The 14,592-nt window shown below is 43.0% G+C and overlaps 1 protein-coding gene across 2 annotated transcripts in view; it reads left to right on the plus strand.

Moving 5' to 3' along the window:
• jak1 (Janus kinase 1) overlaps positions 1-13,753 on the plus strand; it is a 91,695-nt gene extending 77,942 nt beyond the window's left edge. For both annotated transcript variants that reach the window (XM_084163979.1, XM_084163980.1), the window contains 4 exons: positions 3,005-3,177; positions 3,359-3,476; positions 8,076-8,186; positions 12,302-13,753. In XM_084163979.1, the coding sequence (XP_084020105.1) occupies positions 3,005-3,177; positions 3,359-3,476; positions 8,076-8,186; positions 12,302-12,409 (510 nt within the window). In that variant the 3' untranslated portion in view covers positions 12,410-13,753. The remainder of the gene's footprint in view (positions 1-3,004; positions 3,178-3,358; positions 3,477-8,075; positions 8,187-12,301) is intronic.
• The last annotated feature ends 839 nt before the right edge of the window (positions 13,754-14,592 follow it).

The raw sequence follows: 14,592 nt of genomic DNA on the forward strand, positions 1-14,592 counted from the left end.
TTAATCTAACACTACTACCTACCATAACCCTAACCCTTAATCTAGCACTACTACCTACCATAACCCTAACCCTTAATCTAGCACTACTACCTACCATAACCCTTACCCTTAATCTAGCACTACTACCTACCATAACCCTTAATCTAACACTACTACCTACCATAACCCTTAATCTAACACTACTACCTACCATAACCCTAACCCTTAATCTAGCACTACTACCTACCATAACCCTAACCCTTAATCTAGCACTACTACCTACCATAACCCTTAATCTAACACTACTACCTAACATACCCCTAACCCTTAATCTAGCACCACTACCTACCATAACCCTAACCCTTAATCTAGCACTACTACCTACCATAACCCTAACCCTTAATCTAGCACTACTACCTACCATAACCCTAACCCTTAATCTAGCACTACTACCTACCATAACCCTAACCCTTAATCTAACACTACTACCTACCGTAACCCTAACCCTTAATCTAGCACTACTACCTACCATACCCCTAACCCTTAATCTAGCACTACTACCTAACATACCACTAACCCTTAATCTAGCACTACTACCTACCATAACCCTAACCCTTAATCTAGCACTACTACCTAACATAACCCTAAACCTTAATCTAGCACTACTACCTACCATAACCCTAACCCTTAATCTAGCACTACTACCTACCATACCCCTAACCCTTAATCTAGCACTACTACCTAACATACCACTAACCCTTAATCTAGCACTACTACCTACCATAACCCTAACCCTTAATCTAGCACTACTACCTAACATAACCCTAAACCTTAATCTAGCACTACTACCTACCATAACCCTAACCCTTAATCTAGCACTACTACCTACCATACCCCTAACCCTTAATCTAGCACCACTACTTAACATACCCCTAACCCTTAATCTAGCACCACTACTTAACATACACCTAACCCTTAATCTAGCACTACTACCTAACATACCCCTAACTCTTAATCTAGCACCACTACCTACCATACCCCTAACCCTTAATCTAGCACTACTACCCCTAACCCTTAATCTAGCACCACTACCATACCCCTAACCCTTAATCTAGCACTACTACCCCTAACCCTTAATCTAGCACCACTACCATACCCCTAACCCTTAATCTAGCACTACTACCTACCATAACCCTTAATCTAGCACCACTACCTACCATAACCCTAACCCTTAATCTAGCACTACTACCTAACATACCCCTAACCCTTAATCTAGCACCACTACCTACCATAACCCTAACCCTTAAACTAGCACTACTACCTAACATACCCCTAACCCTTAATCTAGCACTACTACCTAACATACCCCTAACCCTTAAACTAGCACTACTACCTAACATACCCCTAACCCTTAATCTAGCACTACTACCTAACATACCCCTAACCCTTAAACTAGCACTACTACCTAACATACCCCTAACCCTTAATCTAGCACCACTACTTAACATACCATTAACCCTTAATCTAGCACTGCTAGCTAACATACCCCTAACCCTTAATCTAGCACTACTACCTACCATACCCCTAACCCTTAAACTAGCACTACTACCTAACATACCCCTAACCCTTAATCTAGCACTACTACCTAACATACCCCTAACCCTTAAACTAGCACTACTACCTAACATACCCCTAACCCTTAATCTAGCACCACTACTTAACATACCATTAACCCTTAATCTAGCACTGCTAGCTAACATACCCCTAACCCTTAATCTAGCACTACTACCTAACATACCCCTAACCCTTAATCTAGCACCACTACTTAACATACCCCTAACCCTTAATCTAGCACTACTACCTACCATAACCCTAACCCTTAATCTAGCACTACTACCTATCATACCCCTAACCCTTATCTAACACCACTACCTAACATACCCCTAACCCTTAATCTAGCACCACTACCTAACATACCCCTAACCCTCAATCTAGCACCACTACCTAACATACCCCTAACCCTTAATCTAGCACTACTACCTAACATACCCCTAACCCTTAATCTAGCACCACTACCATACCCCTAACTCTTAATCTAGCACCACTACCATACCCCTAACCCTTAATCTTGCACTACTACCCCTAACCCTTAATCTAGCACCACTACCATACCCCTAACCCTTAATCTAGCACTACTACCTACCATAACCCTTAATCTAACACTACTACCTACCATACCCCTAACCCTTAATCTAGCACTACTACCTAACATAACCCTAACCCTTAATCTAGCACCACTACCTAACATACCCCTAACCCTTAATCTAGCACCACTACCATACCCCTAACCCTTAATCTAGCACCACTACCATAACCCTAACCCTTAATCTAGCACTACTACCTACCATAACCCTAACCCTTAATCTAACACTACTACCTAACATAACCCTAACCCTTAATCTAGCACCACTACCTACCATAACCCTAACCCTTAATCTAGCACTACTACCTAACATAACCCTAACCCTTAATCTAGCACCACTACCTACCATAACCCTAACCCTTAATCTAGCACTACTACCTAACATAACCCTAACCCTTAATCTAGCACTACTACCTAACATACCCCTAACCCTTAATCTAGCACTACTACCTAACATACCCCTAACCCTTAATCTAGCACTACTACCTAACATACCCCTAACCCTTAATCTAGCACTACTACCTAACATACCCCTAACCCTTAATCTAGCACTACTACCTAACATACCCCTAACCCTTAATCTAGCACTACTACCTACCATACCCCTAACCCTAGCCGTAGCTTTATGTCCACATCCCGGGTCCACCCTAACCCTAGCTTCAACCACAACCCTTAACCCTGGTTGAACAGATCCCTAGATCTTACGGTGTTATAGGTATGTTGTGGGAATGTTGGGACCATTATGGTAATATTATGGTGGTGTTATGGGGATGTTATAGATAGGATCAATTCCAACCATCTCTGTGCCTCCCCTCTGTCCAGGGTATGGACTATCTGGGATCTCGGAATTACATCCACCGGGATCTGGCGGCCCGGAACGTTCTGGTGGAGAACGAGAGCACGGTGAAGATCGGAGACTTCGGACTGACCAAGAGCATCAAGGACAACGAGGGATATTACACGGTCAAAGATGACCTGGACAGCCCTGTGTTCTGGTGAGAGAGAGGGGGAGGGAGGGAGGGAGGAGAAATAAGACTAAGATAGAGTGTAGTACAGAGAGGGGAAGAGATATGAGAGGGAAAGGAAAGAAAGCTGCTCTTTGAAAATGATACTGACTCCATTTTGAATTTGTATTGAAATGTTTGTCCTCCCTCCTCTCCTCTCTACCTGTGCCAGGTATGCCCCAGAGTGTCTGGTCCACTGTAAGTTCTACCTGGCCTCTGATGTCTGGTCCTTCGGTGTCACCTTGTACGAACTACTCACCTACTGTGACTCAGTCATCAGCCCCATGCCGGTCAGTACACACACACACACACACACACACACACACACACACACACACACACACACACACACACACACACACACACACACACACACAGGCCTGACAGCATAGCCTTCTGTCCCCTGATTAAGGCAGATGGCGCCAGTCAATGCCTAGGGTGGCTCTGCCCACTCCCGCCAGCCTGTGCCATAATACACACACACACACGTGCATCTCCCTGATTGCTCAGACAAACTGTCACAATATGTCCTCCCTCAGCCACACCAAGTAGCCATGATTAGTACATATCCATTGGGGCTTATTCATACCCCTTTACCACACTGTTCAATTTACAGTGAAGGAACAAGTAGTCTCTCATCTGATCTGAATTCATAGCAGTTAAGTAGCTATTACTGTCTTATACAGTGACTTCAGAAGGTATTCACACCTTGTCTTTTTCCAAATGTTGTTGCGTTACAGCCTGAATTTTAAATGGATGAAATGTAGATTTTGTGTCACTGGCCTATATACAGTGGGGAAAATAAGTATTTAGTCAGCCACCAATTGTGCAAATTCTCCCACTTAAAAAGATGAGAGAGGCCTGTAATTTTCATCATAGGTACACGTCAACTATGACAGACAAAATGAGAAAAGAAAATCCAGAAAATCACATTGTAGGATTTGTAATGAATTTATTTGCAAATTATGGTGGAAATTAAGTATTTGGTCAATAACAAAAGTTTCTCAATACTTTGTTATATACCCTTTGTTGGCAATGACACAGGTCAAACGTTTTCTGTAAGTCTTCACAAGGTTTTCACACACTGTTGCTGGTATTTTGGCCCATTCCTCCATGCAGATCTCCTCTAGAGCAGTGATGTTTTGGGGCTGTCGCTGGGCAACACGGACTTTCAACTCCCTCCAAAGATTTTCTATGGGGTTGAGATCTGGAGACTGGCTAGGCCACTCCAGGACCTTGAAATGCTTCTTACGAAGCCACTCCTTGGTTGCCCGGGCGGTGTGTTTGGGATCATTGTCATGCTGAAAGACCCAGCCACGTTTCATCTTCAATGCCCTTGCTGATGGAAGGAGGTTTTCACTCAAAATCTCACGATACATGGCCCCATTCATTCTTTCCTTTACACGGATCAGTCGTCCTGGTCCCTTTGCAGAAAAACAGCCCCAAAGCATGATGTTTCCACCCCCATGCTTCACAGTAGGTATGGTGTTCTTTGGATGCAACTCAGCATTCTTTGTCCTCCAAACACGACGAGTTGAGTTTTTACCAAAAAGTTATATTTTGGTTTCATCTGACCATGTGACATTCTCCCAATCCTCTTCTGGATCATCCAAATGCACTCTAGCAAACTTCAGACGGGCCTGGACATGTACTGGCTTAAGCAGGGGGACACGTCTGGCACTGCAGGATTTGAGTCCCTGGCGGCGTAGTGTGTTACTGATGGTAGGCTTTGTTACTTTGGTCCCAGCTCTCTGCAGGTCATTCACTAGGTCCCCACGTGTGGTTCTGGGATTTTTGCTCACCGTTCTTGTGATCATTTTGACCCCACGGGGTGAGATCTTGCGTGGAGCCCCAGATCGAGGGAGATTATCAGTGGTCTTGTATGTCTTCCATTTCCTAATAATTGCTCCCACAGTTGATTTCTTCAAACCAAGCTGCTTACCTATTGCAGATTCAGTCTTCCCAGCCTGGTGCAGGTCTACAATTTTGTTTCTGGTGTCCTTTGACAGCTCTTTGGTCTTGGCCATAGTGGAGTTTGGAGTGTGACTGTTTGAGGTTGTGGACAGGTGTATTTTATACTGATAACAAGTTCAAACAGGTGCCATTAATACAGGTAACGAGTGGAGGACAGAGGAGCCTCTTAAAGAAGAAGTTACAGGTCTGTGAGAGCCAGAAATCTTGCTTGTTTGTAGGTGACCAAATACTTATTTTCCACCATAATTTGCAAATAAATTCATAAAAAATCCTACAATGTGATTTTCTTGAAAAAAAAATCTCAATTTGTCTGTCATAGTTGACGTGTACCTATGATGAAAATTACAGGCCTCTCTCATCTTTTTAAGTGGGAGAACTTGCACAATTGGTGGCTGACTAAATACTTTTTTTCCCCACTGTACAATACCCCATAATGTCAAAGTGGAATAATATTTTTAGAAATTGTTACAAATGAATTCAAAAGGAAAAGCTAAAATGTCTTGAGTCAATAAGTATTCAACCCCTTTGTTATGGTAAGCCTAAATACGTTCAGGAGTAAACATGTGCTTAACAAGTCACATTATAAGTTGCATGGATTTACTCTGTGTGCAATAATAGTGTTTAACATAATTTTTGAATGACTTTCTCGTCTCTGTATCCCACTCTGTAAGGTCCCTTAGTCGAGCGGTGAATTTGAAACACAGGGAGGTTTTCCAATGCCTCGCAAAGAATGAGACATTGAATATACCTTTGCCCATGGTGAAGTTATTAATTACACTTTGGATGATGTGGCGCAGTGGTCTAAGGCACTGCATCGCAGTGCTAACTGTGCCACTAGAGATCCTGGTTCGAATCCAGGCTCTGTCGCAGCCGGCCGCGACCGGGAGACTCATGGGCGGCGCACAATTGACCCAGCGTTGTCCAGGGTAGGGGAGGGAATGGCCGGCAGGGATGTAGCTCAGTTGATAGAGCATGGCGTTTGCAATGCCAGGGTTGTGGGTTCGATTCCCACGGGGGGCCAGTATAAAAAAATATGTATTCACTAACTGTAAGTCGCTCTGGATAAGAGCGTCTGCTAAATGACTAAAATGTAAATGTAAATGTCTAAGGCTCTGCATCACAGTGCTAGCTGTGCCACTAGAGATCCTGGTTCGAATCCAGGCTCTGTCGTAGCCGGTCGTGGCCCAGCGTCGTCTAGGGTAGGGGAGGGAATGGCTGGCAGGGATGTAGCTCAGTTGGTAGAGCATGGCGTTTGCAACGCCAGGGTTGTGGGTTCGATTCCCACGGGGGGGTATGAAAAAAGAAATAATGTATCCACTCACTAACTGTAAGTCGCTCTGGATAAGAGCGTCTGCTAAATGACTAAAATGTAAATGTAAAAATGTCTATTCACAATAGCATATTATTGGGCGCTGAGTGGCGCAGTGGTCTAAGGCAGTGCTAGCTGTGCCACTAGAGATCCTGGTTCGAATCCAGGCTCTGTCGTAGCCGGCCGCGACCGGGAGACCCATGGGGCGGCGCACAATTGGCCCAGCGTCGTAGTGGCGGGAATGGCCGGCAGGGATGTAGCTCAGTTGGTAGAGCATGGCGTTTGCAACGCCAGGGTTGTGGGTTCGATTCCCACGGGGGGCCAGTATGAAAAAATAATAATGTATGCACTCACTAACTGTAAGTCGCTCTGGATAAGAGCGTCTGCTACATGACAAAAAAATAATAATAATAATTTGTATTCATACACCCAGTAACAACAAAGATACAGGCGTCCTTCCTAACTCAGTTGCCGGAGAGGAAGGAAACCGCTCAGGGATTTCACCAGGAGGCCAATGGTGATTTTAAAACTGACGATGGATCAACAACATTATAGTTACTCCACAATACTAGAAGGAATCCTGTATATAACAAAACTATTCCAAAACATGCATCCTGTTTGCAGTAAGGCACTAAAGTAAAAATTAACTTTATGTCCTGAATACAAAGCATTATGTTTGGGGCAAATCCAACACATCACTGAGTACCAGTCTTCGTATGTTCAAGCATGGTGGTGACTGCATCATGTTATGGGTAGGCTGTCTAGCAATAATCAGCAACCAACTTGACAGAGCTTGAAGAATTAGAAAAATAATAATGTGAAAATATTGTACAATCCAGGTGTGCAAAGCTCTTAGAGACTTACCTAGAAAGACTCACAGCTGTAATCACTGCCAAAGGTGATTCTAACATGTATTGACTCAGGGGGCTGAATACTGAATACTGGGCTCCCGAATGTGGTGCAGCGGTCTAAGGCACTGCATCTCAGTGCTTGAGGCGTCACTACAGACCCCCTGGTTCGATTCCAGGCTGTATCACAACCGGCCGTGATTGGGAGTCCCATAGGGCGGCGCACAATTGGCCCAGCGTTGTCCGGGTTTGGCCGGTGTAGGCCGTCATTGTAAATAAGAATTTGTTCTTAACTGACTTGCCTAGTTAAATAAAGGTAAAATAAAATAAATAAATAAACTTATCTAATCAAGATATATTAGTGTTCTATTTTTCATAAATGTTTTACTAATGTTAGACATTTTATTCCACTTTGACATTATAGAGTATTTTGTGTAGATTGTTGACAAAAAAAGTACAATTCAATCCATTTTAATCCCACCTTGTAACACAACACAATGTGAAAAAAGTCAAGGGGTGTGAATACTTTCAGAAGACACTGTATGTTGTCTACAGACAGTTTTGAAATAGGTTATGGAATGTTAAATGTAATGTAGAGGTAAGGTTGGATGACTAATGTCTTCTGAATGTTGGTGACAATAACACAACTCTAAGTCACTCCAGTCCTCACTGGCTAGATTTCAGGGGTCATTTCATTTCATCATGTTTCCATGGTGACTTATCTCTGCTCTCCCCCTTCCCCTGACCTGTCCCCACAGGTGTTCTTGAAGATAATTGATCCCACTCAGGGTCAGATGACTGTGATGCGATTGGTCAAGGCGCTGGAGGAGGGGAAGAGGCTGCCCCGCCCTGAGAGCTGTCCTGGAACGGTAGGATCTACCTACCTGCCTACATAACACTGTTTAAAGTCACCCCATCACTCACAACATGCTCTCTCTCTTTAAACTCTCCCTCCACCATAAAGAGGAATCCTCAATATGTCACTCAAATCACCATCCTCTGAGAATTTATTTTCAGCAATTTCTGGAGTTAGAAAAGTGCCTTTAATATATTTTTTTATTCACCTACATTTTTTTTTTACATTGACTAGAATAATTTGACAATCCTAGAAATGGCATGTCTAGAACTCATTATTGAGACTTTGATCTGCCTGTGGGCCTTATGTGTTCGTCTGGCAGGTGTATGAAATATTTTCTGTAACTAACGTTAGTTATGATAGGTATGATAATATGATAGTTATGATAACAATTAATATTTCTGATGAATGTAAACTTAACTTTTTGGTAGCTGTTCAATAGACAACTTTCCAAGTCAAATGCTCTCGTTCAGTGCTGTATTGTCCTGCCTGAGAAAAATGTATACAGTGACAAGTTTTTGATGTTGTGACTATTGTAATCGGCTCTAAGGCAAGTGGCCTCAGACACCGAAAACTGTCATTTTTTCCAATCTAAGGTTAATCTGTGGATTTTATATGTTTTGCCCCTACTCTTGCAATTACATTAGCCCCCCTTCCCCCTAGATTTCACTACAAATATAACATCCAATATGACTGCCACATTACAATTAAACAGTGGTTTAATCACACGTTTTAAATGAACATTTTCTGATTTGTGTACTGTACGTATGACCTGTACTCAATAATATTTTTGTGTACTTCAACTATGTTAGGAATCCAATATACCCACCATATACACTCAAACACCTTTGGCTGGATATAGAAAAGGCAGCAGACTGCTTGGCATGGCAACACCAAGTGACAAGACTCTTTGGCTGCGTTTACACAGGCAGCCCAATTCTGATATTTTTTCACTAATTGGTTCCAACATGACCTGCTGGTTCACTGCATTTGTGATGTTCCGGTGCACTCTTATCCTGTTTGGGTTGAGATGGCACATTGCTTCTTCCAGACAATCATATTCACCATCCTGGCTGTTTGCCCTAGAGTTACAAAGTGTACTTTTACTCATTTTTTGTGATATCCAGTTGGTAGTTACAGTCGTGTCCCATCGCTGCAACTCCTGTACGGACTCAGGAGAGGCGAAGGTCGAGAGCCGTGCGTCCTCCGAAACACAACCCCGCTTAACAATGCACGCTTAACCCGGAAGCCAGCCGCACCTGGCAACCGTGTCAGCGTGCATGCGCCCGGCCCGCCACAGGAGTCGCTACAGCGCGATGGGACAAGGACATCCCGGCCGGCCAAACCCTCCCCTAACCCGGACGACACTGGGCCAATTGTGCATCGCCTCATGGGTCTCCCGGTCACGGCCGGCTGCGACACAGCCCGGTATTGAACCAGGATCTGTAGTAACGCAGCTTGCACTGTGATGCAGTGCCTTAGACCGCTGTGCCACTCTAGAGGCCAGGCTAAAGTGTTTGAGTGTAATCGTGTTGGCCATATTGGATTCAGAACACAGGAGGTTGGTGACACCTTAATTGGGGAGGACGGGCACATGGTATTGGCTGGAGCGGAATGAGTGGAAAGGTATCAAATACATCAAACATGGTTTCCAGGTGTTTGATGCAATTCCATTTGCGCCGTGCTGGACATTATTATGAGCTGTCCTCCCATCAGCAGCCTCCACTGATTCAGAATAAATGTATTCACACCAACAGTCTTGATAGGCATGACTGTTGTACACAATAAAAAAAAAAAGCCTAATTTACAAAATTCATATTTACAGGTGATTTAACCTCCATCAAATGTTATTATGCATCCTGACTAGTTGCATCACCGCCTGGTATGGCAACTGCTCGGCCTCCGACCGCAAAGCACTACAGAGGGTAGTGCGTACGGCCCAGTACATCACTGGGGCCAAGCTTCCTGCCATCCAGGACCCCTATACCAGGCGGTGTCAGAGGAAGGCCCTAAAAATTGTCAAAGACTCCAGCCACCCTAGTAATAGACTGTTCTCTCTGCTACTGCACGGCAAGCGGTACCGGAGCGCCATGTCTAGGTCCAAAAGGCTTCTTAACAGCTTCTAACCCCAAGCCATAAGACTCCTGAACAGCTAATCGTGGTTACCCGGACTATTTTACTGCTGCTCTTTAATTATTTTTCACTTAACACTTTTTGGTATTTTCTTAAAAAACGGCATTGTTGGTTAAGGGCTTGTAAGCATTTCACTGTAATGTCTACACCTGTTGTATTCGGCGAATGTGGCACATTTCTTTTTATTTGATTTGATTTGATTATGGCAGCCATATTTGATTTTGGATGCCATATTGGATTTGAGACTAAATATAATCTGTGATTGCCCCTTTGATTTAATTGCAACACTAGGGGCTAAAGATTTTTTTTAAACGTGTAACTCTATGCATTTTTGTCAGGCTGGACCATACAGCACTGAATGAGAGCAATCAATTGAACAGCTACCAAAAAGTGAAGTTTAAATATTCATAGTTGATATTTCCGCCTATTGTATATGTGTGTTTCCAGGTCTATATTTCCAAGATGAATAAATATATCCTAATGCTGTTTGTTTATGTACAGTGCATTCAGAAAGTATTCAGACCCCTTCACTTTTTCCACATTTTGTTACGTTACAGGCTTATTCTAGAATAGATTAAATAACATTTAAAGGGTACCAAAAAATGTCTTCAGCATTAAAGGTCCCCAAGAACACAGTGGCCTCCATCATTCTTAAATGGAAGAAGTTTAGAACCACCAAGACTCCTAGAGCTGGCTGCCCGACCAAACTGAGCAATCGGGGGAGAAGGGCCTTGGTCAGGAAGGTGACCAAGAACCCAATGGTCACTCTGACAGAGCTCCAGAGTTCATCTGTGGAGATGGGAGAACCTTCCAGAAGAACAACCATCTCTGCAGCACTCCACCAATCAGGCCTTTATGGTAGAGTGGCCAGACGGAAGCCACTTCTCAGTAAAAGGCACATGACAGCCCGCTTGGAGTTTGCCAAAAGGCAGCAAAAAAAAAAGAACAAACTCTCAGACCATTAGAAACAAGATTCTCTGGTCTGATAAAACCAAGATTGAACTCTTTGGCCTGAATGCCAAGCGTCCCGTCTGGTGGAAACCTGGCACCATCCCTACGGTGAAGCATGGTGGTGGCAGCATCATGCTGTGGGGATGTTTTTCAGCGGCAGGAACTGGGAGACTAATCAGGATCGAGGGAAAGATAAACGGAGCAAAGTACAGAGAGATCCTTGATGAAAACCTGCTCCAGAGCGCTCAGGACCTCAGACTGGGGCGAAGGTTCACCTTCCAACAGGACAACGACCCTAAGCACATAGCCAAGACAACGCAGGAGTGGTTTCTGAATGTCCTTGACTGGCCCAGCCAGAGCCCGGACTTGAACCGGATCGAACATCTCTGGTGATACCTGAAAATAGCTGTCCAACCTGACAGAGCTTGAGAGGATCTGCAGAGAAGAATGGTAGAAACTCCCCAAATACAGGTGTGCCAAGCTTGTAGCGTCATACCCAAGAAGACTTGAGTCTGTAATCGCTGCCTAAGGTGCTTCAACAAAGTACTGAGTAAAGGGTCTGAATACTTATGTAAATGTTATAGTTTTTATCAATGTAAAAAAAACATCTAAAAAAAACAATTTAATCCATTTTAGAATAAGCCTGTAACGTCACAAAATGTGGAAAAGGTGAAGGGGTCTGAATACTTTCCGAATGCACTGTATGTAGGGGATACAGCGGACTACTTGTATTCTGAATTTGAGCAATATCAGAGCTTGCAATATTAGGTTACATGAGCTTATGTGGCCCATCCCCCTCCAGCCAGGCATTATTCTGCACTGTTGAGTTCAGGGGGTGTGTCACAATATCTATCAATTTAACCACTTTTGCATTTTTTTAAATTACACAACCATCCATTTCATATATGGGAGACCTTAGAGATATGGAAAAACATGGTTATGTTTTGTTATACTTCGGGTAGGGGTATCTAGCCTAGTTGTCTGGCAGGTGTATGAAATTGTTTCTGCAACTTACATTAATTATGATATAATGTTGTTTTGCAGGTGTATGAGTTGATGAGGAAGTGTTGGGAGAGCACCCCCGACAGGAGGATCACCTTCAAGAGCCTCATCGACGAGTTCACCCGCATGCTTGCCAACAACAGCCTGTAACCACGGCAACCACCTCTACGCAAAGCCTTACCTACCACATATACAATCCCAGGGGTCAAGGGTGAAAGGTTAAGGATCACAGACTATGGTGACCTGGACTAAAAAAACACATCGGAATCAGTGCTGCTGCAGAACACTTTATTTCACGCCGTTGTTGATATCCTATATACTTACACTTCTGTTTTTTCCTCAAGAGATATTATACTAGAGATATATATTATATGGATAAATAAACTATATGAATGAATACATACATAGTATATGGAATGAAACATGTCCAAACATGTAGCTTTGACCCCTCGCTGAATGTGACACTGAGCTGTGTACACCTCTATTTCACCTGGGACCCACCACTCAGTCTGACCTTTCACCTTTTATCAAAACGTATCAGCTCTGCCTTTTTCATATTGCCATGTGTGTACGTATGGACCTGTGTCATTATAATCATTTCTAATATGGAGGATGGAGAAAAGGGTTCAAGAAAAAGAGAGAAAGAGGCCCTCAACTGGACCTGTGCAAGATGGACTCTTCTCTGTGAAGGGTCATGGGGTTTCTGTGAGCTCCTGTCTCTGTGAAGGACTCTGGAAAAGGATTGCTATGGCCACTGTGAAGATGACACAGTGAAAAAGCCAATGACATGTAAGTGAACATGATTCTGACATCCACACCCCACCTGACCATGGACTGACTGCATGGAACCACGTGCCTGTGAGTGGTGAAAGATGTGTGGGATATAGGATACTGGTGAAATATCAAATCACATTTTTATTTTCTTTCTTCGTAAACAACAGGTGTAGACTAACAGTGAAATGCTTACTTACGGGCCCTTCCCAACAATGCAGAGAGAAAGAAAATAGAGAAATAATAGAAAAGTAAAACATGTAATAAAAGTAATAATTAATATACAATGAGTAACGAGATGTGTGGGATATAGAATACTATTAGCAGTGGGTTGGATTGGGATAAAGAATACTGTTAGCAGTGGGTTGGATTGGGATAAAGGATACTGTTAGCAGTGGGTTGGATTGGGATAAAGGATACTGTTAGCAGTGGGTTGGATTGGGATAAAGGATACTGTTAGCAGTGGGTTGGATTGGGATAAAGGATACTGTTAGCAGTGGGTTGGATTGGGATAAAGGATACTGTTAGCAGTGGGTTGGATTGGGATAAAGGATACTGTTAGCAGTGGGTTGGATTGGGATAAAGGATACTGTTTACAATGAAGTGAGGAGGATAGGAAAGTAGTACCTGTGGTAGACAGTTGAGGGCAGTAAAGCTTACCTAAACTTTACAGTAATCTGCTCATATATCTAAACAGCTTCTTAAGTAAAGCCATAATGTGTATGTCTGATATTTCATTTGTCTTTATTTGAATATATAATAAATAATATTGGGTGTGTGTGGACAGAAGGAAGGAGATGAAAGACAAAGAACAGAGCCTACAAAAGGTGGGATTTGAGACCATCTAACAGCTAAAACCACAGAAATAGAATTAGCGGGACATACATTGCTGTATATCTCATGAAATTCATATGCCAGTAAGGCCTACAGCACTTGCAGCAGTGGAGGCTGGTGGGAGGAGCTATAGGAGAACGGGCACATTGTAATGGCTGGAATGGACACAATGGAACGGTATCATACACATCAAAGATATGGAAACTACATGTTTGACTCCGTTCCATTAATTCCATTCCAGCCATTACAATGACCCAGTCCTCCTATAGCTCCTCCCACCAGCCTCCACTGACTTACAGTTATTTTTACCATAGGCAAACACAAACAGTAGCAGTTGTTGAAAAGGGAAAACTTGGAAAATGTGATATTGAGAAGGTGTGTAAAGCAGGTGCTGGACAGACCATGTGTGCACTCACAGTGAGACAGAGCGAATTAGATAGTCAATGCAAGAAGACAACGACACAGAATAGTTTTTTCAGTTTCAGTCCATGTTTATTCTGGAATGTAAAAGACAATTCCTTCTGCTCATAAAGAAGAGAAAACAAATAAATGTTTAAGAGGAATAAGACAAGAAAATGATGACTGAATGAAACATTTACATAAATACACAATTCAAATAAATACAATCTAAAATGTTATTTTTTTGCCTTCTGTTCTGTGTCAAATTCCAAAAGCGTCAAACGCAATATTAACTATTGAAAACATATATTTCTATATTACAGCAGTAA

This window comes from Coregonus lavaretus (assembly GCF_964263955.1).
Source record: "Coregonus lavaretus genome assembly, chromosome: 6".
Lineage (NCBI taxonomy): Eukaryota > Metazoa > Chordata > Actinopteri > Salmoniformes > Salmonidae > Coregonus > Coregonus lavaretus.